The 27,457-nt window shown below is 47.5% G+C and overlaps 2 protein-coding genes across 7 annotated transcripts in view; one reads left to right on the top strand and one right to left on the bottom strand.

Annotated features, from left to right (window-relative positions):
• noc2l (NOC2-like nucleolar associated transcriptional repressor) overlaps window positions 1–7,198 on the top strand; it is a 220,264-nt gene extending 213,066 nt beyond the window's left edge. Inside the window, exon 19 of the mRNA XM_048561296.2 lies at window positions 6,497–7,198. Coding sequence (XP_048417253.1) covers window positions 6,497–6,615 — 119 coding nt within the window. The 3' untranslated portion in view covers window positions 6,616–7,198. The remainder of the gene's footprint in view (window positions 1–6,496) is intronic.
• A 4,870-nt stretch (window positions 7,199–12,068) lies between these two features.
• Window positions 12,069–27,457, bottom strand: part of samd11 (sterile alpha motif domain containing 11) — a 298,185-nt gene continuing 282,796 nt past the window's right edge. For 4 of the 6 annotated variants that reach the window (XM_059655663.1, XM_048561833.2, XM_048561835.2 and 1 more), the window contains 3 exons: window positions 21,320–21,444; window positions 18,573–18,683; window positions 12,069–13,589 (listed from right to left, as the gene is read on the bottom strand). In XM_059655663.1, coding sequence (XP_059511646.1) covers window positions 13,350–13,589; window positions 18,573–18,683; window positions 21,320–21,444 — 476 coding nt within the window. In that variant the 3' untranslated portion in view covers window positions 12,069–13,349. Of the gene's footprint in view, window positions 13,590–18,572; window positions 18,684–21,319; window positions 21,448–27,457 lie in introns of all 6 variants that reach the window. The other 2 variants (XM_048561832.2, XM_048561831.2) reach the window with 1 other exon arrangement.

Raw genomic sequence — 27,457 nt, 5'->3', positions numbered from 1 at the left:
CACCCTCCCTCACACACACACACACACGCACCCTCACACACACACACACACTCACACCCTCTCTCACACACACCCTCACACACACACCCACACACACACTCGCACCCTCACACACACTCGCACCCTCACACACACCCTCTCACACACACACATGCACCCTCACACCCACACTCACCCTCACACACACACCCTCACACACACACACGCACCCTCACACACACACGCACCCTCCCTCACACACACACACACGCACACCCTCACACGTACACACACACCCTCCCTCACACATGCACACACACACCCTCACACCCTCGCGCATGCGCACACACACACACACACACACACACACACACACACACACACACGCACCCTCCCACACACACACGCACCCTCTCTCTCACACACGCACCCTCCCTCACACACGCACTCATACCCTCACGCGCACACACGCACCCTCCCTCACACACACGCACCCTCCCTCACACACACACACACACACGCGGCACACACACACACACACACACGCGGCACACACACACACACACGGCACACACGGCACACACACACACACACGCGGCACGCACACACACACACGCGGCACGCACACACACACACACACGCGCGGCACGCACACACACACACACACGCGGCACGCACACACACACACGCGGCGCGCACTCTCACACGCGCGCGCACTCACACACGCGCGCGCACTCACACGCGCGCGCACTCTCTCGCACACGCGCGCACTCTCTCGCACACACGCGCGCACTCTCTCGCACACACGCGCGCACTCTCTCGCACACACGCGCGCACTCTCTCGCACACACGCGCGCACTCTCTCGCACACGCGCGCACTCTCTCGCACACACGCGCGCACTCTCTCGCACACACGCGCGCACTCTCTCGCACACACGCGCGCACTCTCTCGCACACACGCGCGCACTCTCTCGCACACACGCGCGCACTCTCTCGCACACACGCGCGCACTCTCTCGCACACACGCGCGCACTCTCTCGCACACACGCGCGCACTCTCTCGCACACACGCGCGCACTCTCTCGCACACACGCGCGCACTCTCTCGCACACACGCACCCTCCCTCACACACGCGCACACTCGCGTGCACACACACACACTCACACACACACTCACACACACACGCGCGCGCACCCTCCCTCACACACACACGCACCCTCACACTCCCACACACGCACCCACACACTCCCACACACGCACCCTCACACACACGCACCCTCACACACACACGCACCCTCACACACACGCACCCTCACACAAACGCTCCCTGTCACACAAACGCTCCCTGTCACACACGTGCGCACACCCTCTCACACACACGTGCGCACACCCTCTCACACACACGTGCGCACACGCTCCCTCATGCACACACGTGCACACACACACCCTCACACGCACGCGCACACCCTCCCTCTCACACACCCACACGCACCCTCCCTCACACACACACACGCACCCTCCCTCACACACACACTCACCCTCCCTCACACACACGCACCCTCACTCTCACACACACGCACCCTCACTCTCACACACACGCACCCTCACTCTCACACGCGCACCCCCTCACTCTCACACGCGCACCCCCTCACTCTCACACGCGCACCCCCTCACTCTCACACGCGCACCCCCTCACTCTCACACGCGCACCCCCTCACTCTCACACGCGCACCCCCTCACTCTCACACGCGCACCCCCTCACACACACACGCGCACCCCCTCACACACACACGCGCACCCCCTCACACACACACGCGCACCCCCTCACACACACACGCGCACCCCCTCACACACACACGCGCACCCCCTCACACACACACGCGCACCCCCTCACACACACACACACACACACACACGCACGCAACCTCCCACACACACACGCACCCTCTCTCTCACACATGCACCCTCCCTCACACACGCACTCATACCCTCACGCACACACATGCACCCTCCCTCACACACACACACGCACCCTCCCTCACACACACACACACACACACACACACACGCACCCTCACACACACGCACCCTCACACACACACACTCACACCCTCTCTCACACACACCCTCACACACACACCCACACACACACTCGCACCCTCACACACACTCGCACCCTCACACACACTCGCACCCTCACACACGCTCGCACCCTCACACACACTTGCACCCTCACACACACACCCTCTCACACACACACATGCACCCTCACACCCACACACACACACACACCCACACCCACACACACACACACACACCCTCACACACACACACACACCCTCACACGCACACGCACCCTCACGCAGACACACACACACACACGCGGCACACACACACACACACGCGGCACACACACACACACACACACGCGGCACACACACACACACACACACACGCGGCACACACACACACACACGCGGCACACACACACACACACACGCGGCGCACACATACGGCACACACACACACACGCGGCACACACACACACACACGCGGCACACACACGCGGCACACACACACACACACGCGGCACGCACACACACACACGCGGCGCACACACACACACGCGGCGCGCACTCACACGCGCGCGCACTCACACGCGCGCACTCTCTCGCACACACGCGCGCACTCTCTCGCTCACACGCGCGCACTCTCTCGCACACACGCGCGCACTCTCTCGCACACACGCGCGCACTCTCTCGCACACACGCGCGCACTCTCTCGCACACACGCGCGCACTCTCTCGCACACACGCGCGCACTCTCTCGCACACACGCGCGCACTCTCTCGCACACACGCGCGCACTCTCTCGCACACACGCGCGCACTCTCGCACACACGCGCGCACTCTCTCGCACACATGCACCCTCCCTCACTCACGCGCACACACGCGTGCACACACACTCACACACACACGCGCGTGCACCCTCCCTCACACACACACGCACCCTCACACTCCCACACACGCACCCTCACACACACGCACCCTCACACACACGCACCCTCACACACACGCACCCTCACACACGCACCCTCACACACACGCACCCTCACACACACGCTCCCTGTCACACAAACGCTCCCTGTCACACACGTGCGCACACCCTCTCACACACACGTGCACACACGCACCCTCATGCACACACGTGCACACACACGCGCACACACACACCCTCACACACGCACACACCCCCTCCCTCCCTCACACACACACGCACCCTCCCTCACACACACACACGCACCCTCCCTCACACACACGCACCCTCCCTCACACCCACGCACCCTCACTCTCACACACACGCACCCTCACACACACGCACCCTCACACACACATGTGCACACCCTCACACGCACGCGCACACCCTCCCTCTCACACACCCACACGCACCCTCCCTCACACACACACACACGCACCCTCCCTCACACACACTCACCCTCCCTCACACACACGCACCCTCACTCTCACACACACGCACCCTCACACACACACACCCCCTCACACACACACGCGCACCCCCTCACACACACACGCGCACCCCCTCACACACACACGCGCACCCCCTCACACACACACGCGCACCCCCTCACACACACACGCGCACCCCCTCACACACACACGCGCACCCCCTCACACACACACGCGCACCCCCTCACACACACACGCGCACCCCCTCACACACACACGCGCACCCCCTCACACACACACGCGCACCCCCTCACACACACACGCGCACCCCCTCACACACGCGCGCACCCCCTCACGCACACACACACCCCCACGCGCACACCCACACGCACACACACCCTCCCTCACACACACACATACACACCCCCCCCACACACACACACACACACACACACCCTCTCCCACACACACACGCACCCTCCCTCACACACACACCCTCACACACACATGCATGTTCACACACACACACGCACCCTCCCTCACACACACACACATGCACCCTCACACACACACACGCACCCTCACACACAGACACGCACACACACACGCACCCTCACACACAGACACGCACACTCGCGCGCACCCTTGCTCACGCATGCGCACCCTCACACACACACACACGCCTTCACACACTCTCTCACACACATGCACACACGCTCGCACACACGCACGCACCCTCGCTCGCACACACGCACGCACCCTCGCTCACACACTTGCATGCACCCTCGCACCTTCACCTGCAAGCACACACATTCACGCTGACTCACTCACTGTCACACTCATTGGTGTGAGCGCTTGTATAACGAGGTTTTTCACTGTCTCTCTCACGCACACACATACACACTTGCACAAGCTGCTGTGGTAAGACTTGAAGCTGTGTCTCCAGCACATAAACCTAGTCCTCTGGGTGCCTAGTTTTGTGACATTATACCACTACATCCCCAGCTTATCTCGGAACTACTTGCAGCATTGCGTTGTCGAGTTACACTGCCCTGCCTTGTGGTTAGTGATTAAATATTAAGATAAAGCTGCCATAGTCCCAGAGGACAGTAGGGCTGATTTCTCATTCTGGTGGTAGAGCGAGGGGAGAAGTTGAACAGGAAGGTCCTTCATGGTGATCTCAGCCAGTGCCGGTCTTGGCATCACTCTGCATTACAAACCAGCCATCCAGCCAACTGAGCCACCCAGTCACTAAAGTTAGCACTAAAAATGACCAGCAGAATGGCGAGCTTGTCAGTCCCAAAATGCGGTAAGTTTCTGATCAGGTTACCAGTACACACTTTTTTTGAGGGGGGTAGTGTTGCATTAACTGGGGTGTAACTCCAGCTTTAAATAGTTTCAGAGTGCCCTGTGATTGGCCCAGCAATTGATACCCAGCGCCCCATGGAGTGACAGGTCTGTTTGAAATGACTGAGCTCTGCAACTACTCCTGGCCTCCTGTGAGCAAGTGCCTTCGAATGGGAGACCAATAATGTGGCAGCACTCTTAGAAGCAGAAATCTAGTTTAAAGCTAAACATCGATAGAACTAATAGCTTGGGAGAAAAAAATGATGTGGCAAAGTCATTAAGAGAGCTTTGTCCTCATTCAATCCATGGGAAGCATTCCACTAGAATTGTCACTAAAGCAAGAGCATGATTATGAATTATAGTGACTGCTTTGGATGTTTCCTCTGAATATACCCAGTTTCCTTTAGCAGGGACATAATGGATGAAGATAGGCGCCCTCTTTGCCAATTTTGCAGCAATGATATCTTATTGATGGTATTGTCTTGAGAAAGTTGTCTTTTAACTGCTGTTTGACCTGGACTGACACTGTCTTCTGCTGGAGGATCTTGGCGAATTGAGCTCTCGTGTTTTTCCTGCTGCTGATTAACATGGTGCCTGACCAGTAATTAATCTAGCTGATTCATTAAGTACTTCCGAATTAGCGGTGCTGCTGGCCAATTGCCAGTTCAATGTGTGATCTATCTGGTCTCATCGAATCTGTGCCAGTGCAGTTTCAATAGTAAGACAGTTACCGCCTAAATGCTGCAGTAGTGCTTCATACTCCTGCAGAATTGAATGCCACACAAAATATGTTGGTGGCAGATTGTGACAGAGGATGGACAAAGCGGGCACATGCCAGCAGCATCCCCGCGCCTCCCCCCCCAAGTTGCCAAGTGAAGGTACTCATCAAAGCACTGAGGCACAGAGACCTGCCAAATCTTAGTCACGCTCATAAGTTGGTGGATTCTAAATGTTGGGCAGCGTAGCCCAATGTCCAACACGCCTCAAAAGGAGGGAGGAATCAGCTATTCATGATCTTCACCCTGGTAATCCACAACTGGGGGAGCTAGGTGTGTGGATAGAGACAAAGGTGGAATCTGGCTTGAGGGGTAACGTGGGCTGGACAATCCAGAACACAGAACCTTTTGTAACCTCTGCCATTTGATGGCCCAGGAAAGAGTTAGAATTGTTTCTGACGTAACTGTGTTAGGTACTAGCCCAGTGCTTTGTTCAGTATTGGTCAATACGGAATCCTATGTTAAAGCTGGGGTAACTGAGCTTCAATATTGAACAGGTCCATGTGAGCCAATGACTAGGTACATAAGTGGGAATTTGGCTCCTTGAACCTGTTCTGCCATTTAATAAGATCGCAGCTGAGCTGATAGAACCACAAAACCACATTCCTGCCCCTAGCCCAATAACTTCTCACTTTCCCTTGCTTGCCAAGAACCTGTCCACCTTACACAAAAACATTTGAAGCCTCTGCTTCCATTGCCTTTTGAAGAAGAGTTCCAGAGAATATAACCCTGACAGAATAGATTGTTTTGACAAAGCTTTTAACTAGGAAGGTGAAACTAATTTATAAAGATGACGTCAATATTTTCCTCCTTCTCCATCTAGTCTGTGTGAGCTGTGGAATTTATGTGTAACTTCTGTAAAGTTGCTTCCATCTGCCTGATCCCATTAACATTTTTAATGACCTGTTTACACATTGAATTTTGATGCAGATGGTTCTCCACAAACCAGTAGCAAAGCTCCAAAGAAATTATCACAGGCTGATTTGAAGGCGCTCAAAGAAGGAGATGAAGATATTGTCAAAGATTTGGAGATCTCTGATGAAGACTGATGGAATAGGTATATGTGACTCCTGGCTTTGGCGGAATTTCTATGCCTGGTGTTGCTGTCAGAACTACTGTTTGGATGCCTCCAAGCTGCCCAGTCTTAAAAGGAGCAAAAGACTCAATGTGTAAGGAGTCCATTTATATCAAACTTGAAAAGTCATCGATAGATGAAATGGTGAAAATGATCGTCTGCCTACATTATCTTCAATCATTTGTATCCCTTAGACTTTCACATGCAGATTAACCTTTAACTTTTTGATTCTTCACAAGAGTTACATCCATAACAACCCAGTACAGAAATTGACCAAGACTGTAGTCATAGAATTGTGATCAAAATGGTTACCACTGGACCAGGAACAATGAGCATGGAACATAGAAAGTTGCCCTTTGAAAGGCTGCGGCACATTGGGAAAAATCTGGACAGCTAGCCCTGATCCACAATTTCCAAACTTTTGTTTGTAATTTTATTTCATCATTGTCAGACTGAGCCCTGTGCTTCCTTACTCTGTGTCATTTCCCAACAGTCTAGAGTTATTTTGTTTTGAAATAAAAGCATTGGCGGAGCTGTTTTGTATCATTCCCAAGAAATTTGAGTCATTATTTCTAGAGTAGTTTATGAGGACTGATACTGAGTGCATCGCTGCCTCTAAGTATAATGCAGGTTTGTAACAGCAGTCAACAAGGCGTAAAGCAACAGAGGAGCAGGAAAGCTGACGTTTCGGGCCTTAGGGTCTAGGCCCGAAACTCAGCCTTCCTGCTCCTCTGTCGCTGCTTGGCCCGCTGTGTTCACCCAGCTCTACGCTGTATTATCTGAGATTCTCCAGCATCCGCAGTTCCTACTATCTCACACACGCTCGGGAGACTGAATGACCCCCCCCCCCCCCCCCGTTATAAATCCAAAAATGGTCATGTGGCTTAGAATATTGACTGGATATTTTTTTTAGATGGCTGAATTATGTTTGATGCCCATGTTTAGCCGTGTGAGGATGTTAATTCACTTACTGTTGGGGGCCAAGAACTGCCGAAATATTTCAGTAATGCATGGCAGTCTGACGGGTTTGGGGGAGCTAATCATCTAGCTGTCTTCCAATGGACACAGACCTGGGAGTGGCCAGGTCCTCACATTGAACGACAGTGGGAACTTGCAACAAACCTACAGTCAAAATGGTGAATTCACCGGGCCTGGTATGCACTGGTAATTAAGACAAGCTTAATGTTTATTTTTTGAGCGAAATAATGACTATTACCCAACCAGCAAACAGAATGATAGAATGCCTACAGTTTCAAAGCAAGCCATTCAGCCTGTTGGGTCCACCCCAACCCTCTGAAGAGCATCCCACCCAGACCCACCCCATCCCTGTAACCCTGCATTTCCCATGGCTTATCCATATAGCCTGCACATCACTGGACTGTGAGAGGAAACTGGAGCACCTGGAGGACACCTACGCAGACATGGGGAGAACATGCAAGCCCCTTATTAGAAATTGCTTTGATACTGAGACATGAGATGATAAATTAGATGGCACGGTGGTTCTGGTTAGTACTGCTGCCTCACAGCACCAGGGACTCAGGTTTGATTCCGACCTCGAGCAACTCTCTGTGTGGAATTAGCACATTCTCCCTGCATTTGTATGGGTTTTGTCCCACACTAAAGGTATGCAGGTAAGGTGTGACCATGCTAACTTACCCCACAGCGCCCAAGCATGTGCTGGCTAGGTGGGTTAGCCAATGGGAAATGTGCAGTTACAGGGCTAGGGCAGGGGTTTGGGTTGGTTCAGACTCAATGGCCCAAATGGCCTGTTTCTGCGTTGTAGGGATTCTGTGATTCTAAAGGGATAATATGTTTGAGACTATGGTGTATTTCCCTCTTGGGATCTAATGCGATCAATAAAGAACATGTACATAAATTTCTTAATGATGGGTCAGCTGTTAGTGAACAAAAAGGGTGTAAGTTTATTATTAGTTAAAAATACATTTCAAACTAGAAACCAACTCTGCTCTGAAGGGACAAAGTATTTGGAATGAGTGACTGGGTTAATTAAAGAAAGAACTTGCATTAGGAGAATTTCCCAAGCTGTTGCTTTTCATGCCGTGGATTTGTGTAGAGACACCATCTGCCAATACGCGAGCCTGGCTTCAGTTTTCACTTCCAGTTAGAAAGTTGGCAGCTCCATTACTTTACTTCCAGAGCCCACATTGAGACTGCAGCTTCCGGGTACAGAGCTGAGCCGTACTACCTCAGCAAACCTGACACCGCAGCTGGATTGATGCTGTTGAGAAGATGTCATAATCTATTTGCTTATCTGTTGGATTCTCAACTGGGGGAACTTGGTCACAAAGTGAGGTGGGCTGAAACAGATGGTGATTTTTGGGGGCCAAGTCACCATTTTGCCTTCACTAACCCTTCCATCTTTGCCTGCAGGCCTAATAAAAATGGGTGTTCATTATGTTTTAGGAGGTAAAGGATTTGCATTATAGAAGTGTGCACACAGACTTGCACAAAAACATATACATGTATATTCACTCACACAGTCAGAGAAGCAGTCCAAGTCATTGAGTACATTTAAGACAGCGATAGGTAGGTTCTTGATTAGTAAGAAGATCAAGGGTTACAGGAAGAAGGATGGGGTTGAAAAACATAGCACCCATGATTGAATAGCAGAGCAGACTCGATGGGCTGAATGGTCTAATTCTGCTCCGAAAGCTTATGGTCTTAAGCGCACACTAGCTCTCACTCACACACCGTTTCACATGTGCACACCCTCAACACGCACTCACATTCTATCTCTATCACCCACACTCAAGCTTCATTACAGTTTATTTCTCCATCGTTTCATCATGTTGGTTTTCTCCGGAAGAGTGCTGCTTGTCTGAAATGTGTCCAGAACAGGACCATGTCCAACCTGAGGCCTATCAAAGTTCTCCAATTCCAGTGAACTTTACATCATTACAAACGGAGAATGGCGGCATTTCTTTTCCTTTGGTGTTAGCCATTTGTAATGGTAGTCAATGTACAAACAGGTAATAGTGTGTTTGAGTGAGGCTCATTGGTTTTAATTGCACAGTTACATGTACAGGGAAGGTTTTGACATGCTGCAATTTGACTTCACTGATTAACTGTACACTTTGAGTTTTCTCACTTGACACTCGGCTCACTCTCAAACTTGCTTGAAAGCCCCTGACCCGCCCCGGTGGTGTTTTTTGAGTAAATCGTATTTCATTTGTCTGAAGTTGGTTCTGTTCCACTGTTTCCCATGTTGTGGCGTTGATTTGATTTTCACAGAAATTTTGTTACAGCCTCGAGAGACACTCAATGCCAGCGAAACTGTTTGGGTTCTCTCCCCCAAGTCTATTCGTGTTCACAACAAACGACCCAGCATCCCTAAAGCAAGCACCTCCTGCCCCTCAGTCCCAAGCATTGTATCTTTACCGCATGCTGTCTGAATCATAAAATGGCTAAGAATTCCATTTAATTAAACTTTTCTGTGTCCAAAATTCTGATCAGGTCCTGACTGGAAATGGGATGAATTACTTGCCACATCAGCAGACAATGTTTGGGTCCAGTTCAGTCAGATTTCCATGCTGCTATTCTTTGGGGATGAATGGTCTAATTCTGCTCCGAAAGCTTATGGTCTTAAGCGCACACTAGCTCTCGCTCACACACCGTTTCACACGTGCACACCCTCAACACACACACACACACACACACACGTTCTATCTCTACCATGTGTGGATCTATAACCAATCCATTTCTTCCCCTGCAATCCCTACCTAACTCACCTGACACCTTCCCTAGGCCTCTGAAATCCTACAGTAGCAGACAGCTTGGCTTTATGACAGAGTTGAGGAGGAATTTATTATCCTCAGTGAATCTGCAGAATTCTTTACCGCAGAGAGCCTGGGTCAAGTGTCGTCACAGATCATAGAATCCCTACAGTGTGGAAACAGGCCCAAGTCCACACCAACCCTCAGAGCATCCCACCCAGACCCATCTCCCTATAACCCACCTAATCTACACATCCCTGAACACTATGGGCAATTTAGCATGACCAATCGACCTAACTAGCACATCTTTGGCCTGTGGGAGGAAACTGGAGCCCTCGGAGCAAACTCCACACATAGTCGCCCAAGGGTGGAATCGAACCCGGGTTCCTGGCGCTGTGAAGCAGCAGGGCTAACCGCTGAGCCACCATGATATTCAAGGCTGCAACAGACAGTATTTTAATTAAAGAAGGAATGAAGGGTTATGGGGAAAGGACTGGAAAGCGGACGATTATCTCATTGAATAGCAGAGTAGACTCGATGGAATGATTGTCTACTTGTGCTCCTACATCTTGTAGTAAATAGATCTTGGATCATGTTCTGCTGTGACCAGAACCAATTATTTTCATGTGATCCTGGCGGAGTCTGCCTACCATTGTTTCAGAATGGATGTCATAGAGTTGTACACCACAGAAACAGGCCCTCTGGTGCAATGTGTCCATGCCGAACATATGGACTTGTAATGGACGTCTGGACTATCTCTACCATGTCCAGAAATTCAGAACAGTTTCTGCATTGCAGATGTTAGGATAGGCAGCACCAAGAATTTCTTTTTTTGATTTATTTACCAGATGAGGACATCAATGGCTGGGCCATTGCCCATCCCCCATTGCCCAGAGGGCAGTTTAAGAGTCAATCACATTGCTGTGGGTCTGGAGTCACATCGGTCAGATCAGGTATGGGTGGCAGTTTCCTTCCCTAAAGGACATGAGAGAAACAGATGTTTTACTCCCCCCAAACAATCGACAAATGGATTCAGGGGCATCATTAGATTCTTAATTCCAGATCTGTATTGAATTCAAATTTCACCCAATGACATAAAAGGGTTTGAACCTTGGACTTCAGGACCTAATCTAGGTCTCTAGATTAATTGTCTAGCAATGATACCTCTAAGCGATTACCTCCACATCAGTGGACACAGGGAGAAAAATCACAGACAATACGCTCTCAGCGCATAAGTATTTCTTGTATCATGCACCGCAGCCTGTGGATGGAAGTAATAGAGAAATCCTGTCATTGATTAAAAACCAGGTATAATCTTTCCATCACAGGCTCCAGATCAGGTTTGGATTATGAAGAGAGTTAGTGATGTGTTTGCTTCTCTCTTTTCATTCAGCGATGCACAAGTTAGAAACAAGTTATTTTAAATCAAAATTATTTTGAAAGGTCACCGGACCCGAAACGTTAGCTCTGTTTTCTCCTTCACATATGCTGCCAGACCTGCTGAGCTTTTCCAGCAAATTTGTTTTTGATTCTGTGCTTGTTATTTTAAAATGAGCTGAGGGGAGATTGTGGTCCCAAAGAAATTGTCCAGGGAAAGGGGAAAGCAGCACGAGAGATGAACATTAAAACAAACAAAAGGCTGGCAAAGTTCCACATTCCAACAAAACACCAAATTGTACCTTTTTTTGTGGGGGGCTTTATTTCACTAAAAGTGAAAGACAAGGAGAAAAGCAAATTAACAAATAGGCTAAAATTATTTTACAAATCACCATATCCTCATTGTTTACAACTGCAAAACATTTAATGATAGTTTGATGCAGTATGGCCAAAACCAGCTAAAGAAACAACAATTTTTTGATTTTTTTTAATTATTCTTAAACCACCCTTTTAGGGCTGAATATTACCATATATATAGTGCTAAACATATTCGACTTACCAACAGAATTTCCATAAATAACATAAATGTTCCTTATGTTGATTGCTTTAAAGCAGCAATTAAGGTTTGAATAGCAATGAAAAAGGATGAGAAACTTTCCCCTAGCAGTTTTTACATTTCTTTTTCCCTATTCCCACCCAGCCCAAAAAAGTCAAAAACGTGCAACTACACAACAACAAAAAAAAACAAAATAAGTACCAAAATTGTCTTTGTAACTAGTTTTGCTCATACAACTTGCTGTCCAGGTAATGAATAGCTATCATCTTGAACTGGTCATTTCAAAAACCACTCTCTAAACTCTCATACCTGTGCAGTTGTGATCCTGTCAAATTTGTTTAAGTGTGCTAGAGTAGTGATTAAACCTCTACAGTGAGGCACTTTTAAATTGTGTCCTGCAGACAAAAAAAACCCATTGTACCATTTCAAAATGTATTGTAAACACAGACCAACAACCCATTATCTTTGGTTTAGCACTTGACAAATGCATAGACGCTAGCATTACAAGTCAAAATGAGTGCTTATGAATTTTTTTTACATGTTTAATCCCAGGTCTGTGATATAGAAATCTTTTTTTGGTACAAGTGCACAGTTCTATTTATTTTTGTTCCCCCCTCTCAGTTCCGAGAAACGAACAAAGGTTGGGGGGGGGGGGGGGGTGTCTTTCAGCTTGAAGCAGAAACGGAGGCTGGTTTCTCTCTCCCCTGTCGATGAGCTGAGAAAGCCTCACCAACTCCTCCATTCAACCAACATCCTGTCGCTTTAGTATTCTTCCTCCGTCAGTTTATAGGTTCTGTTCTCGGCAGCTTTTCAATAGCTTTCCAGGATAAACTGTAGTCTCGAAGATAAAGGGAAAAGAAAAAGGAATGTGCGTGACTGCACTTTGTTTTTTGTCAAACATGTTTAGAAAGCCGGAGTGTTGTATTTTTCTTCCAAAAAGAAAAAGAGGGAATGCAGTCAACCCATGAAGTTGGCAATCCGATAAATACTTTGGTTTCAAATAACAGCAACTTGACTTTCTCTCCGAAGCGAAGGTCCCATTCAAGACTGTGGTTTGGTGAGATCCCCAATTCCCATCACAGAGGCGCTGCCGTTTTCTTGCTTCGGGGAGATGCGGCTGACTTGGAGGCCACAGTATGGCGAGGCTACGCTGCCGGTGGACGAGGGGCGGTTCTCGGTGGGAGCGAGGTCTCTCTCAGGCGGCCTCAGCGCCGCAGGAGGCAGTGCCAGCGGCAGTGGGAAACTGGCCATATACAGCACTCGCCCAATCCTCTTGGCGACCTGCGAGGGAGCAGGGGGCGGGGGGGGGGGCAAAAAAAATCCAGATTACCATCTGCTGCACTGCTTCAAGACCACAGTGACTAAAAGCTAGCATTTCATACTCGGAAGAACAACAGGAGACCATTCAGCCCCTTGAGATTGTTCAGTTCAAGTGGGTCATGGCTGATCTGTGTCTCGATTCCCCGAACCACCTGGTTTCTGTGGCCCTTGGAATATTTGCCCAAAATAAATCTGTAGGTTTGAGATGTGGGTAACGGAAGAGGTCTTAAAATTCTTTTTTATTTATTTATTGATGGGATGTAGCTAACGCTGGCTAGGCCAGCATTTACCATCTGTACCTAACTGCCCAGAGAGCAGGTAAGAGTCACAGAATAGAATCTCTGCAGTGCGGAAGTAGGTTATTCGGCCCTTCAAGTACAAACCGATGCTCTGGAGAGCATCCCACCCAGAACCAACCCCACCCCCCACCCAATCCCTGTAACCCTGCAATTGCCATGGCTAACCTACCTGCACATCCCTCAACACTATGGCCATCTCCCATGGGCCAATCCACCTAACCTGCACTAGAGATTGGACTGTGGTGGGAAACCGGAGCACCTGGAGGAAACCCACACAGACACGTGCAAACTCCATTCAGACATTTACCCAAGGCTGGAATCAAACCCACGTCCCTGGCGCTGAGGGGCAGGGCAAGTAACCACTATGCCACCATGCCAACCTTCTTGCTTTGGGTCTGGAGTCACATGTAGGCCAGAGCATGTAAGGATAACAGATTTCCACTGTACTGATCTGGGAGTGCAAAGGCAGCAGCAGTTCCATATTGCTGTCTGTTACATCCTGCTGGGAAATACATCTACACACCAGAAGGCTACAGATTTGGCCTCAATAGCACAAAGAAAGCTGGGGTCAGTCAGTCATGACCTTATTGTATAGCCAAGCACCTCAGAGCATAAGGTCTACCCTTTCTCTCATTCTACCTACATCACAGTTATGCATTGGTCGTGAGCTTGGGTACAGGGTCATCTCTGGTCATTTTAACTTAGCAACAACTGAATTTCTTTATTCCAGCTAAATTGTGTGTTCCAAGGAGAGAGACAGCATGATATTGTGAGTAAAGGAAACTTTGTCTCGCCTACAAAACCCTTCCTTATTCCTTCACTGCAAAGGAGCTGGATAATAAGATTCGGGAAGTTAAGTAACACAGGCCACTGATGAGGCTTATTTAGGGTGGGACTACTTGCATCGAAGCCATCTCAGAGAAGGAGCTTATTGAGTTGAGGAGTTGCCTTATGGTGAAAAGTTCGATCTATGCTCAGAGGAGTTTCGAAAAATGAGAGCTGATCTCATTGAAATGTTATATACTTAGGGGATTTGACAGGGCAGATTCTTAGAGCATGTTCTCCTTGTAGCAAAATCAAACTAGGGGAACATTTTCAACATAAAGGGTCCCCAGTTAAGACTGAAGTGAGGAGGAATCTCTTTAAAGAGACTTGGAATTCTCGTCCAGACAGTGCTGGAGATTGGGGGTTTTATTTGAGAAGCTGAATAAATATACAATGCCAATTGGGACAAAGTGCTGGTGAAAGTCAGGTCTGGAAGCATCACAGGAGAAAGAAAGTGAACGTTTCAAGTTTCATCTTTGTTTCTTCAAACCAGGAGAAGGGTCACACTGGACTTTAAATTTAAACACTTTGTCTTTCTGCAGAGGATGCCAGACCTGCTGAATTTATCTATCATTCTCTGATTTCCAGCAGCACTTTGCTTTTATTGGACACGTAATCTTCTAGGAGGTCTTGCATTCAGGGAGTCAGGCAGGAAAGTGGAGTTGAAGCCACAATCAAAACCAGACAGGATCTCAGTGACCAGCAGAACAGGTTTAGAGTCAAACAGCTGTACAGCATGGAAACAGACCCTTCGGTCCAACTCATCTGTGCTGATCAGATATCCTCAATTGATCTAGTCCCATTTGCCAGCATTCGGTCCATATCTCTCAAAACTCTTCCTATTCATAAACCCATCCAGATGCCTTTTAAATGCTGTAACTGTACCAGCCTCCACCACCTCCTCTGGCAGCTCATTCCATACAGCACCATCCTGTGTGTGAAAATGTTGCCCTTTAGATCACTTTTAAATCTTCCCCCTCTAACCTAACCCTTCTGATTTTGGACTCCCTCACCCTGGGGAAAAGACCTTGGCTATTCACCCTATCCGTACCCCTCATGATGTTATAAACCTCATGAGGTCACCCCTCAGCCTCTGATGCTCCAGGTAAAATAGCCCCAGCCTATTCAGCCTCTCCCTATTGCTTAAGCCCTCCAACACTGGCAACATCCTTGTCAATCTTTCCTGAACCCTTCCAATTCTAACATTTTTTTCATAGCAGGGAGACCAGAACTGATTGCAGTATTCCAAGAAGAGGCTTGAAAGGCTGAATGGCCTATGCACGATCTTAAGTGGAGCTGAAGTCAAGATCACTTGGCTCAAAAAGGCAGTATGTGTAGGGAGTATTAAACCTTTCTAAGCCCGAGATCAACAGATTGTTTTCTTGGGTGTCAAGGAATGTGGTTCAAAGAGTTGTGAAAGTAGACGTGAGGTACATTTAAACCAGGGCTCTATATTGGAATCAGCTCCAAGCGTTAAATGACATCCTCCTGTTCCAATGAGTGTGTTTTAGGGACATGGAGAGATTTATACCCATACTAGTCTGCAGCCCCATACCCAACAGCTCCCATCGGCCTTAAGTTGGATTTGAGAGAAACGCGGCATTGTAAAAAAAAAATTATGGGAGAACTCGGTGATAAAACATTTCATAAAATAATTTCACAACTGTGAAATAAATATTGCAACTAATAAAAGTTAATAAAATGCTCTAACCAAGTTAACTTTGTTAATGAACTACAATCTATCTTCTGATTGATTACTTAAATATCAAAAGCACAGATTTAATTCTTCAATAAAGCATCAGCATTCCGCAAGATTACACTTTGATTATTCTATCGGATGGAGTTGATTTGAACTTCTTTATTGTCTGAATTTTGCAATTATTTAAAAATGTTAGGGTATAATTTCTGTCTAAATTTACAGTATAATAAGAACACACTGTTGCTATCACTAGTTTAACCAAAGACTGTAAGACAGCCCCATCAGTCACTGTGTCCCCTGAGATGTAACTGGCAGGATGAATGTTGACATGAGAATTAAACTGAATGTTATAATGAGAAAAAAAAAGTGAAGCAATATGTCTGTGTCAATGCAGTGACTGATGAAGGAACACGGAGCAAAAATATCTAAGCAGCTTGAGGTGGTTACATTAGGTTCACTGGTGTAAAAGTGACACTTACAATCTTCACACCCAGCACACCTGAATAAAGATTGCAGAATCCCTACAGCAAAATTGATCTACATGAGAGCCTAGAACAGCATTTCAAGTGGCAAATAGCAGCGGTCCTTACGGAAGTTAGCAGAACCAAAAAGGTAACATTGTTATATCCCCAATTGTTTTGTACAGCCCCCACAACAATAGCAAATGATCCTGGATAAGACTTGATCATTTCTGCCGCAGTAGTTACTGTTGGCCGTGTGTGTACGTAAGACAAGTTATTCTGAATGTTTGTGCATTGTGTCAGTCGGGAAACAGGGCCACAACAGGCAGGTTTGGGACCTACAGAAAGGAAGTAAATTTGTAAGGAATCATACGCTTGAAATGGGCATCTGGAGTGGACTGGAACCATTTAAAGAACAACAGTGATGGCCGGGGCATGCATTCTAACTGAATGAATGGGCTGAAAGGCCTGCTTCCATCCCTATCCATCCTGTGACTGGTGATGGAGTAACGATGGAGGGCAGGGCTATCCACGCTGCTCAATGTGAAGGATTATACAACAGCAAGAAACTAAAACAACATAAAGTGGGCTGGCTGACTGAACAAAGGGAAATGAGAATGTGAATTTTGCTGCTGCAGAGCGGGGATTGAAGCAGATAGTGTGCACGCATATGAAGTGAAGCTTGATGGGCATTTGAGGGATAAAGGAACAGATGGTCACGATGATAAATTTAGATTAAAAAGAATGGGAAGAGGATCTGGACAGGCTGGGCCGAATGAACTGTTTTGGGGCTGTACACAGATGTAATCCTATCTGAGGCAAGTGCCTGAACAAACTTAGCTGTCAGCAAGTACTTGATAGGCAATTAGATGAAACCCCTGCCTTTTTAAGGAAGCTACAGGCTTTATTTTAATTGGTTGCATCATTATGCTGACTCCTCGGATAATAGGACTGATGTATGAAGAGAGAGTGGAGCAGTTAGGACTACATTCATCGGAGTTTAGAAAAATGAAGGGAGAGTCTGATAGAAACCTGTAAAATCCTAACTGGAACAGAAACTGGGTGAATGCAGGAAAGATGTTCCTGATGACAGGGGGAATCCAGAAGCAAGGGTCACAGTCAAAGAATATGGGGTAGAGCAGTCCAAAGATGTGCAGGTTAGATTCATTGGCCATTGTAAATTGTCCTGTAGTGACCAGGGATGTGCAGGTTAGGTGCATTGGCCATAGTAAATGCAGGGTTACAGAGATAAGTCTGGGTGGGATGCTCTTTGGAGGGTGTGGACTCTATGGGGTGAATGGCCTGCTTCCACGCTGTGACGGAGGACTGAGATGAGGAGAAATTTCTTCACCCAGAGAGTGGAAAGCCTATGGCACACCCTGCCACAGAAAGCAATTGAGGCGCAAACATTGAATGTTTTCAAGGAGATAGATATCGTTCTTTGGGCGAAAGGGATCAGAAGAACGTGGAGAGAAAGCAGGAAGAGGGGACTGAGCTAGTTGATCAGCCACGATCCTATTCAATGGTGGAGCAGGCTCGAAAGGCTGAATGATCTACTCCTGCTCCTAGTTTTTACGTTTACAATCACAGCATCACTTAAGCTATTAGAACGTGGAATGTACACTGTGTGCTCACTTGCTGGGTCAAAGAGAAACATTACCTGTGCTCGTATTTTTAGGGCTGGTCCCAGCTTCAGGCCCATGGTGTTCAGTAAGTGCTCTTCCGTTAACAAAGGCAATGTCTCTCCATCAATGGCTTGCTCTCTGAAGACCTGTACATTAAACAAGCAATGATTTTATTAATTTCTGAATTGTCTGAAGAAGGGTGTAGACCCAACACGTCAGCCTTCCTGCTCCTCTGATGCTGCTTGGCCTGCTGTGTTCATCCAGCTCCACATCTTGTTGTCTCAGATTCTCCAGCATCGGCAGTTGCTACTATCTCCGTAACAATGATATTATTAAGCTGGAGAAGGTTCAGAAGAGATTTGGCAAAATTTTGTCGCGTAGAGGAGGCTAGAGTTATTATTGCTGAATAAGCTGAGACCTTTGAAGTGGCGCGTGGGTGGTTGAGAGGCAACCTGATAGAAGATTCTAAAATAATGAGGGGTATAGGTAGAGTTAATGATAGGTGCCTTTTCCCCAGGATGGGGAATTTCAGGGCTCGGGGGCACATTTTTAAGGTGAGAGGACAGAGATTTTAAAAAAAGACATGAGGAGCAAATTTTTACACAGAGGGTGGCTTGCGGGTGAAATGAACGTCCTGAGGAAGTAGCGGGCGTAGGTACAATTACATTTAAAAGACATTTGGATAAATACAATAATAGGAAAGATTTGGAGGGATATGGTCCAGGATTAGGCAGGTGGGACTAGTTTAATATGGGATTATGGTCAGCACGGGCCGGTCAGACCATGCTGTATGACTCGAAGATCGGTGCTCACTGAAGCAGTGCACAGGTGAGAAAAGGTCTCAACCTGTACTTCACAGAATCTCGGAATCAATGCAGCAAAGGAGGAGGCCATTCATCCCATTACACCTCTACCAGCTCATTCAGATTTGCTCGGTTGAATCACAAGCGGTAAAGGGAATCAGGAAAGTGTAATGCAGCTGCTGATTAGCCACTTCATGAAAATGTCAAAACAACCTAACAAACATTGCACGTGTGTATCTACTACCACGTGGTTTAGGGTCGGGGCTGGCCGAGTTAGCTCAATGCCACCAATCCTCCTTTGTCTGGAAATTTTCTAAACAACCTGTTCAGTGATGTTACTAAACACCTCTGGAGCAGATGAATCCAGGTATCCTGGCTTAGAGTTATGGACAATACCATCGCACCACAAAAGCCCTTCAAATGAATCCAGTTGGTTCAGATCAAAGCTTTGCGAGGACAACCTGTGCGTCTCTCTCCTTGACTGTTTCAATGTTCAGGCTGTTATATTTCAAGACGGTTCCAAGACGCTGGTTTATAATAAATTTATATAATTGGGCACACATTAATCAAGCTGCTTTTGTCTCTTTATGCTTTCACATGTTGAAGGTGTCACTGGCCAGGTAGTATTTATTGTCCATCCCTAATTGCCCACAGGGCAGTTAAGAGTCAACCACGTTGCTGTGCATCTGGAGTCACATACAGGCCAGACCAGGTAAGGACAGCAATGAGGTAGGTGGGATTTTCATAGAATCTGTACATTGTGGAAGCTGACCATTCGGCCCATTGAGTCCACACCAACCCTCTGAACACCCTCCCACCTAGACCCACACTCCTACTCTATCCCTGTAACTCTGCAACTCCCACTTCACACTATGGGTATTTTAGCAATAGCCCATCCACCCAACCTGCACATCTTCGAATCGTGGGAGGAAACCAGAGCAAACGCCACACAGTCACGGGGAGAACGTACAAACTCTACGCACACACAGTCACCCAAGAGTGGAATTAAACCCGGGTCCCTGATGCTTTGAGGCAGCAAAGCTAACCACTGAGCCACCATGTCACCCCTTTTTAACTCAGATTTTTAACACCGATTCTCTAGCCTCGAGAGGTAGGAACACCACCTGTGTGCCACTAATATGCACAGCAGTTCATAAAGTAGTCATGTTAATCACCTCATAGGCCTGGGCTTATAATAGAGATGAGTGGCAATTTGTAATTTTGCATTCCATTTCTACCAACATTAAAAGACAGGAAAGAGGGGCTGATTATGTTGAGTAAGTAGCTGTGTGAAGCTAAGGAATGGTACTTATTTAATATTTTACCTGAGAAAATGTTTGGAATTCACTTGATTTGTTTTCAGTTGTCAGATTTCCAATTGGAAATTCCTGTCCCAGTTCATCATTGGCTAAAGCTGAATGATTCATTGTCAACTGGGTCAGTTCATATTCTTCTATCTTAGAAATGGTTTATGGGAGATTTACTTATTAAAAAAATTTAAAAGCAACTTATTGATATATACTAAATTTTTAAGTTGGAATCAATGCATTAAGTAGTCACTATCCTTAACTTGTTTATCTAAAGAAGAAAACCTTATAATTCAACACAGAAATGGAAGGTAGCATTGCAGAAGGTGAAGGAGTTGTTCGGAATGGAATAGAGCCCTCGAGAAAAATATTTTGACTGCAACAGAACGCCTCACCTGGTGGGTAACGTGGGTGCACAGGGGAATGCTCCCATGTGTCAGAGACGGAACTGCAGTGTCAAGCATTATAGCAAAAAGCTTTATGTCTCCCCTTCTCTAACTGGCAGTCAATGATACGGGCACTAGGCACCTGTTCCTATCCTCCATTCACACTGACACAGATGCAAAATTCACGCTGCAATGCTGCTGAGGTGCAATGGGTTAAAACTGAGTTTGAATGGCAAGTTTATTCAGAAGGGAGGCAGCGACAGCTTTTAAAGATCAGATCACTTACCTGTGTATATTCCGCACAGCCAGAGAGACCATTAATGAAGTTACAGACATCGTCAACAGTCCATTTGCTAATGTCCTCAACTGTAGCACCATCCTCTCCATCCAATAAGAAACTTCCAATGCTGCCTGCTTATGGAGAAGAGAATATGGATTGTCATTTATAGTGTTGCTGGCTGTTAGCAACATGAGTGAGGTTTTATATCCATCCGAACTGAGAGCTTCCAGAATTTTATATCATTTAACCAGCCAAGGTCAGTGCTTCCACTCAATCACTTACAGGAAACTAAACATTAGATGAGTGCACTTTGGCAACTCATGCTTCATGAGACTAATCCCACTGTATTAACAAAACCTGTAAGAGCTTTGAACAAGTTCTGGGGTCCAGCCTTTACAAAAGATAGGAGGGTGCACAGGAGATTTACTCACATGGTTCCAGGGATTTGGGAACTTCAGCTGTGAACCTGAGGAGTGAAGCTGGGCTCAAGTTTTGGGGTAAAGGAAATTGAGGGGCAATTTGATGGAGGCGTACAAGATTATAACAAGTTTAGAGATGATTAGTGATCAATGCTTTCAAAAGGGTGGATATGAGGATTATTAACCTGCAAGGAAATGGAACTGAGTGAACACTCTACATACATCCAGCTTTCACTCAATGGGCTAAATAGTATCCCTTCAATGCCATAATAACCCCTCACGCATTAATAACCAAACTGGGAGCTGAACCTCTGGCAACTGCATGAAAAGCTCAATACTCCACAACTGGACAATACTTATATAAAATGGCATCATTTTACACAGTTCAACTCGTGCTGAAAAGAGAAACATGCTTTCAAAGCTTTTCATCTTGCACTGTTCCGGACCATTGCTAGCACGCCATATCTGAAAACCATCACAACAATTTACACAAAAGGACGAAAAGGTTCTGAGTGGTTTACACTTTGACACTGGCCGTGGCATCGTCACGAGACAGCAACAGAGAGTCATAGGCTCCCCAGGCTCTTGAAAAAGGCACAATTTGAGGATGTGGACCTTACGCTGCGAATGATTTGCTGATCGACTGACATGGTAGGTTCCTTCAGTTGCTTGTCAGAGGCAGAATACTGACTGTCCTCAACCAGCCCTGACTATAAAACCCAAAGAACATGTCACCCCGCAGATTCAATTCTGCAATTTAGCAAACACTTGATGAACAATCCCAAGTGTGCTAACAGCTAGGCTGTGGCTCATTTACACAAAGTGTGGGAAACCTTTCTGTCCAAAACTCCTGGGCTTCCAGAGGGGTGCTCCCTAAGTTGAAGGCACTGAGGCTCTGATCAAAGGACCTGACCAGTAAGTGGGGCCCACACAGGCAAAACATTCACCTGTTCCCTGACGCCCATCCTGACCTCGGTCAATCTGCAGCCTACAACCCAAGAGTTCTCCCAGGGTGCACTGCTCTCCCAAAGGATTGCTGTTGGCCACCGATTGGTTGGCAACACTTCTGCCCCAGGATCTCTGAGCCCAAAGGCGGCCTACCACTGGTCTAAAATGGCATATCTCTCCCAGACAGGACAAAGAATTCTCACCAGCTCTTCAACCAGTATTAAACACACATTTCATATCCCCCACCCAGTGGTTACTTCTTAACACCAATTTCTCCCTTTTTATTTTCCTACAGATACAGGGTCTCCTTTTGAGGTGCATGCCACATGCACCAAACTGTCCCTTGCCTGTTGGCATAGATGATGAAAGTTAACAGGGAGGTGATGGCCCAGTGGTATTATTACTCACTAATTAATCCCGAGGGGCCCAGGTTTCAAATCTCACCATGGCAGATAGTGGAGTGGGGATACAATAAATATCACCAGTTAAGAATCTAACCAAAACCATGTTGATTTTGGGAGGGAAAAAAGACACACAACCTGGTTCACTAATGTTCTTCAGGGAAGATAGCTGCATGCTTCCCTGTTTTGGCCTACACGTGACTCCACACTCATAGCAAATGTGATTGACTCTTAACTGCCCTCTGGGCATTTAGGAATGGACAACACATACTGTTCAAGTCAACGATGTCCATATCCTGTGAATAAATAAAGTTGGCTAAGTGTTTGACTAGGCAGGAGCTCAGAGTTTTTTTTAAGATTAGATTACGTACAGTGTGGAAACAGGCCCTTCGGCCCAACAAGTCCACACCGCCCCCTTGAAGCATCTCACCCAGACCCATCCCCCTATAACTCACACACCCCTGAACACTACGGGCAATTCGGGCTTGATCTTTTGGTCTTGGGATACCCATAGAGCCAGTAGTCACCACACAGGGCTCAGGAGCTAGGTACACTGCCATGGGACCAATGGAGAGCCCCACCCAACATGAGACAACAAGATATAGGGGCAAAATTAGACCATTCGGCCCAGGGGGTCTGTTCGACCATTCAATCAAGGCTGATACATTTCTCAACCCCATCCTCCCGCCTTGTCCCCACCCCCATAACCTTCGATCCCCTACTAATAAGGAACGTATTTATCTCGGTCTTAAACAGATCACTCTGAACTGACCGAGGACAAAATCCTTTCTCTTGCCCTGTTTACGTGCTTTGCCTCAGGACATCTCCAGCTGGAATCAGCAGATAAGAAAAAATCTGTTCCGTGTTTCTCAAGCAAAGCTGAGCGTTGAGTTTTTTTTTTAAGCACCGGTTTCAGGCTGGAATAAGCAACAATCACAGCCTCGGGAGCTCTTCACTTGCTGGGTCACATATCGGCCCTATCGAGAGCTGTGAGCTATCTGTAACCTGCACTCCTCTCCATTTTCATTACCCTCCAGCACCCCCAATAGAAGCCGGCCCACGTTATGTTCAGGAGTGGATAACAACAAAAGGCACAGCATCCACTTAGCTGCTTTTGTACAAAAGGTCAAGTTGTGTTTTGTTCTCTTAACGTACAAATGGTTACTGCTGAGCCATGAGGGGAGCTGGCCTATAGAAGATAATGAGGAGAACAAAGCACAGGAGGCAGGCTAAACATGCATCACCATTCAAAGCAATTGCTCGCTGACACTCCCTCATTAAGGGCTCCATCCACTGAATTGTAATCATTTAGCTTCCTAAAACAGCTGGTGAAATCTTTCAAACACGGCTGCCAATGGTAGAGCAAAGGAAATTGGGATGCACCAGAGGCCAGAGGAATGCAGCCTGTTTGTGGAGCTGGAAGCGATTGGAGGTTTCTCTCGGGGGCAGAAGGGGGAAGAGATTAAGTGTAAATTGGAATACATGGATGAGCATTTGGACCATCTTGTTCATGCTGACCCAAAGACCCCACACGCCCTTTCTAATCCCATCCTCCTGCACACGGCCCATTGCCCTGCAGCTTACAGCGCAAATCCAGGAAGCCACAGAGCCCGTGCTCACCATATGGGGCTCAGGAGCTGTGGGTTTTTAGGATCAATGAAGACACCCATGCAATGTTAGACCATAACATTACAGGAGCAAAACTAGGCCAGCTAGCCCATGGTGTCTGCTCCACCTCTGGTGCTAACTCCACCATCAACCCAGGCAGTGAATTCCAGACACCTGCCACACTCTGCACAGAAAAGGCTTTCCTCACGGCCCCTCTAATCCTTCCACCATTCACTTGAATCTATGATCCCTGGTCTTTAACTCCTCAGCTGAGGGAAGCAGTCTCCTCCTGTTTACCGTGCCTCTATCCCTCACAGTTTTGTATACCACAGTCTTCCCTTCACAAGACTGAATCATCAAGCTCTGAGGCGACACAAACACAGTCGAGGAATACAGCAGCTCAGGCAGGGACAAAGCCTGGTGACTTTACAAAAATGGATGGACGGAGTAAAGGGAATAATTTCTTAGATTTGCTGTAGTTACTGAGCACGTATGCAAGATCTTGGTCACAGTGACCTGAGATCATATGGATTTGGGGTCTGAGTCTGTGTCAGTACAAGGGAGATGTCCTCTCTTATCATCCTCAACTATAGTCACCTTCACAAAGCCTTATATTCTTCACTCAGTTGCGAGCGGATATAAAGTACACAGTGAACAAGGTGGACAAAGTGGAAGACTCGTGGTCTGAAGCTCAGTGCCTTGTGAAGGATCTGGTGAAATCTCAGACAGCAGCCAAAGACAGAAACATAAGCAATGGCTAAGGAACACAGTAAAAGGCAAAACGCTTTCAGTTTTGCCAGCATTCAATTCGGGACAGCATTTTCGATCATCCAACACACAATGTCAAACAAGCAGAGTGGCAAAATCACTACTTTCCAGTGCTGCAGAGTTATATGCCAGTGTACACATGGAGCCTGATGATGTGCTCCAGGGATAATGCATCAAGAGGCAACATGGAGATGTGAAAAATACAGGGAAGGATAAAGAACAGATCCTTGGGGACTCCAGATGTTCAATATTCAGCGGTTATAAATAAGCACTGAACACAGACTGGGCACAAAGTGGGAAGAAAATTTAGGGGTCAATCACCGACCAGAAACTCAACTCAGCTCACCACATTAACAGAGTGACTACAAGAGCAGGCCAGAGGCTGGGAACACTGCGATGAGTGACTCACCTCCTGACTCCCCAAAGCCCGTCACCATCAATAAGGGACAAGTCAGGAATGTGATGGAATACTCCCCACTTACCTGGATGGGTGCAGCTACAACAGCAGACGAGAAGCTTTGGGGGTGGTCATGTAGTTGCATTAGCCATGTTTCCTGTTCAGATGATCATGCAGTGTTTCCTGCTGGAGTGTGAAGTGTGCTGGTCTCCGATACAACAGGTCAATATTGCATTGGTGATTCCACCCATGGTCAAATACCTGGTCAATTAACTGGGGGAAATAAAGGCCAACAAGCAAAGTCCTGGAATGTTCCCAGTGGCTGTACAGAAAATCACCACTTATATGATCAAGGAGGGAGTACATATGTCTGCAAAATAACAGCAGGTAACCATCCAGCCCTTGAAGCCTGCTCTGCCATTCAATAAGATCACAGCCGACCTATTTGTGTTTCAAATCCCAGATTTGCCATCTACCCTGATAACCATGAACTCCTTCGCCAAACAAGACTTATCGAGCTGTCTTAAAAATATGCAGGGGGAGTTGATGGCCTAGTTGTATCATCATTGGACTATTAATCCAGAGTCCCAGGTAATAAGACCATAAGACCATAAGACATAGGAGTGGCAGTAAGGCCATTCGGCCCATCAAGTCCACTCCGCCATTTAAATCATGGCTGATGGGCATTTCAACTCCACTTCCCTGCACTCTCCCCGTAGCCCTTGATTCCTTGTGAGATCAAGAATTTGTCGATCTCTGCCTTGAAGGCATCTAACGTCCCGGCCTCCACTGCATCCGGGGCAATGAATTCCACAAGCCCACCACTCTCTGGCTGAAGAAATGTCATCTCATTTCAGTTTTAAATTGACCCCCTCTAATTTTAAGGCTGTGCCCACGGGTCCTAGTCTCGCTGCCCAGCGGAAACAACTTCCCAGCATCCACCCCTTCTAAGCCGAGTAATGTTCCAGGGAGAGGTGGTTAAATTGCGCCATGGCAGCTAGTGGAAACTGAATCCAATAAAAGTCTGGAACCAAGAGTCTCAAAATTGATGAGCTGGAATCTGAATTCCAAACACTGAGGCACATCCAGGAGGGGGTGGAGGGAAATACCTGGATGCTGTGTTCCAGGAGGCAGTCACACCTGGTAGATTAACTAATGTTAATTCGATTGGCGGGCAGGGACAGTAATGTGTGACTGCGAGTGAGACAGGTAGGGGGACTCTGCAGACAGGAACACAGGAGCCGCAGCTCCTGACATTGTCCCACAAGAATGAGGCACTTGCTGCCTGCATGGGTGAGGAACAGGGCTGCAGGAAGGATGAGTCAACTGACCATGGCACCATGGTCCAGCAGGTCATTCAAGAGGGTGGAGCAAAAAGATTGGAGCTGTAGAGGATTCCATCATCAGGGGGATAGACCTTATCCTTTGCGAGCAGAATAGAGAATCCCACATGGTGTGTTGCCTGCCCAGTGCCAGGGTGCGAGACATCTCTGACCGGCTTGAGAGGATACCAGAGAGGAAGGGGAGGGTCTAGTCGTTGTGGTCCACGCAGGTACCAACAACATCGGCAGGACTGGGGAAAAAAGACCTGTTTCAAGATTAT

Source organism: Stegostoma tigrinum, chromosome 28, assembly GCF_030684315.1.
Source record: "Stegostoma tigrinum isolate sSteTig4 chromosome 28, sSteTig4.hap1, whole genome shotgun sequence".
Lineage (NCBI taxonomy): Eukaryota > Metazoa > Chordata > Chondrichthyes > Orectolobiformes > Stegostomatidae > Stegostoma > Stegostoma tigrinum.
Note: the sequence above shows the minus strand (reverse complement) of the source record. Positions and strands in the feature narration are given on the sequence as shown.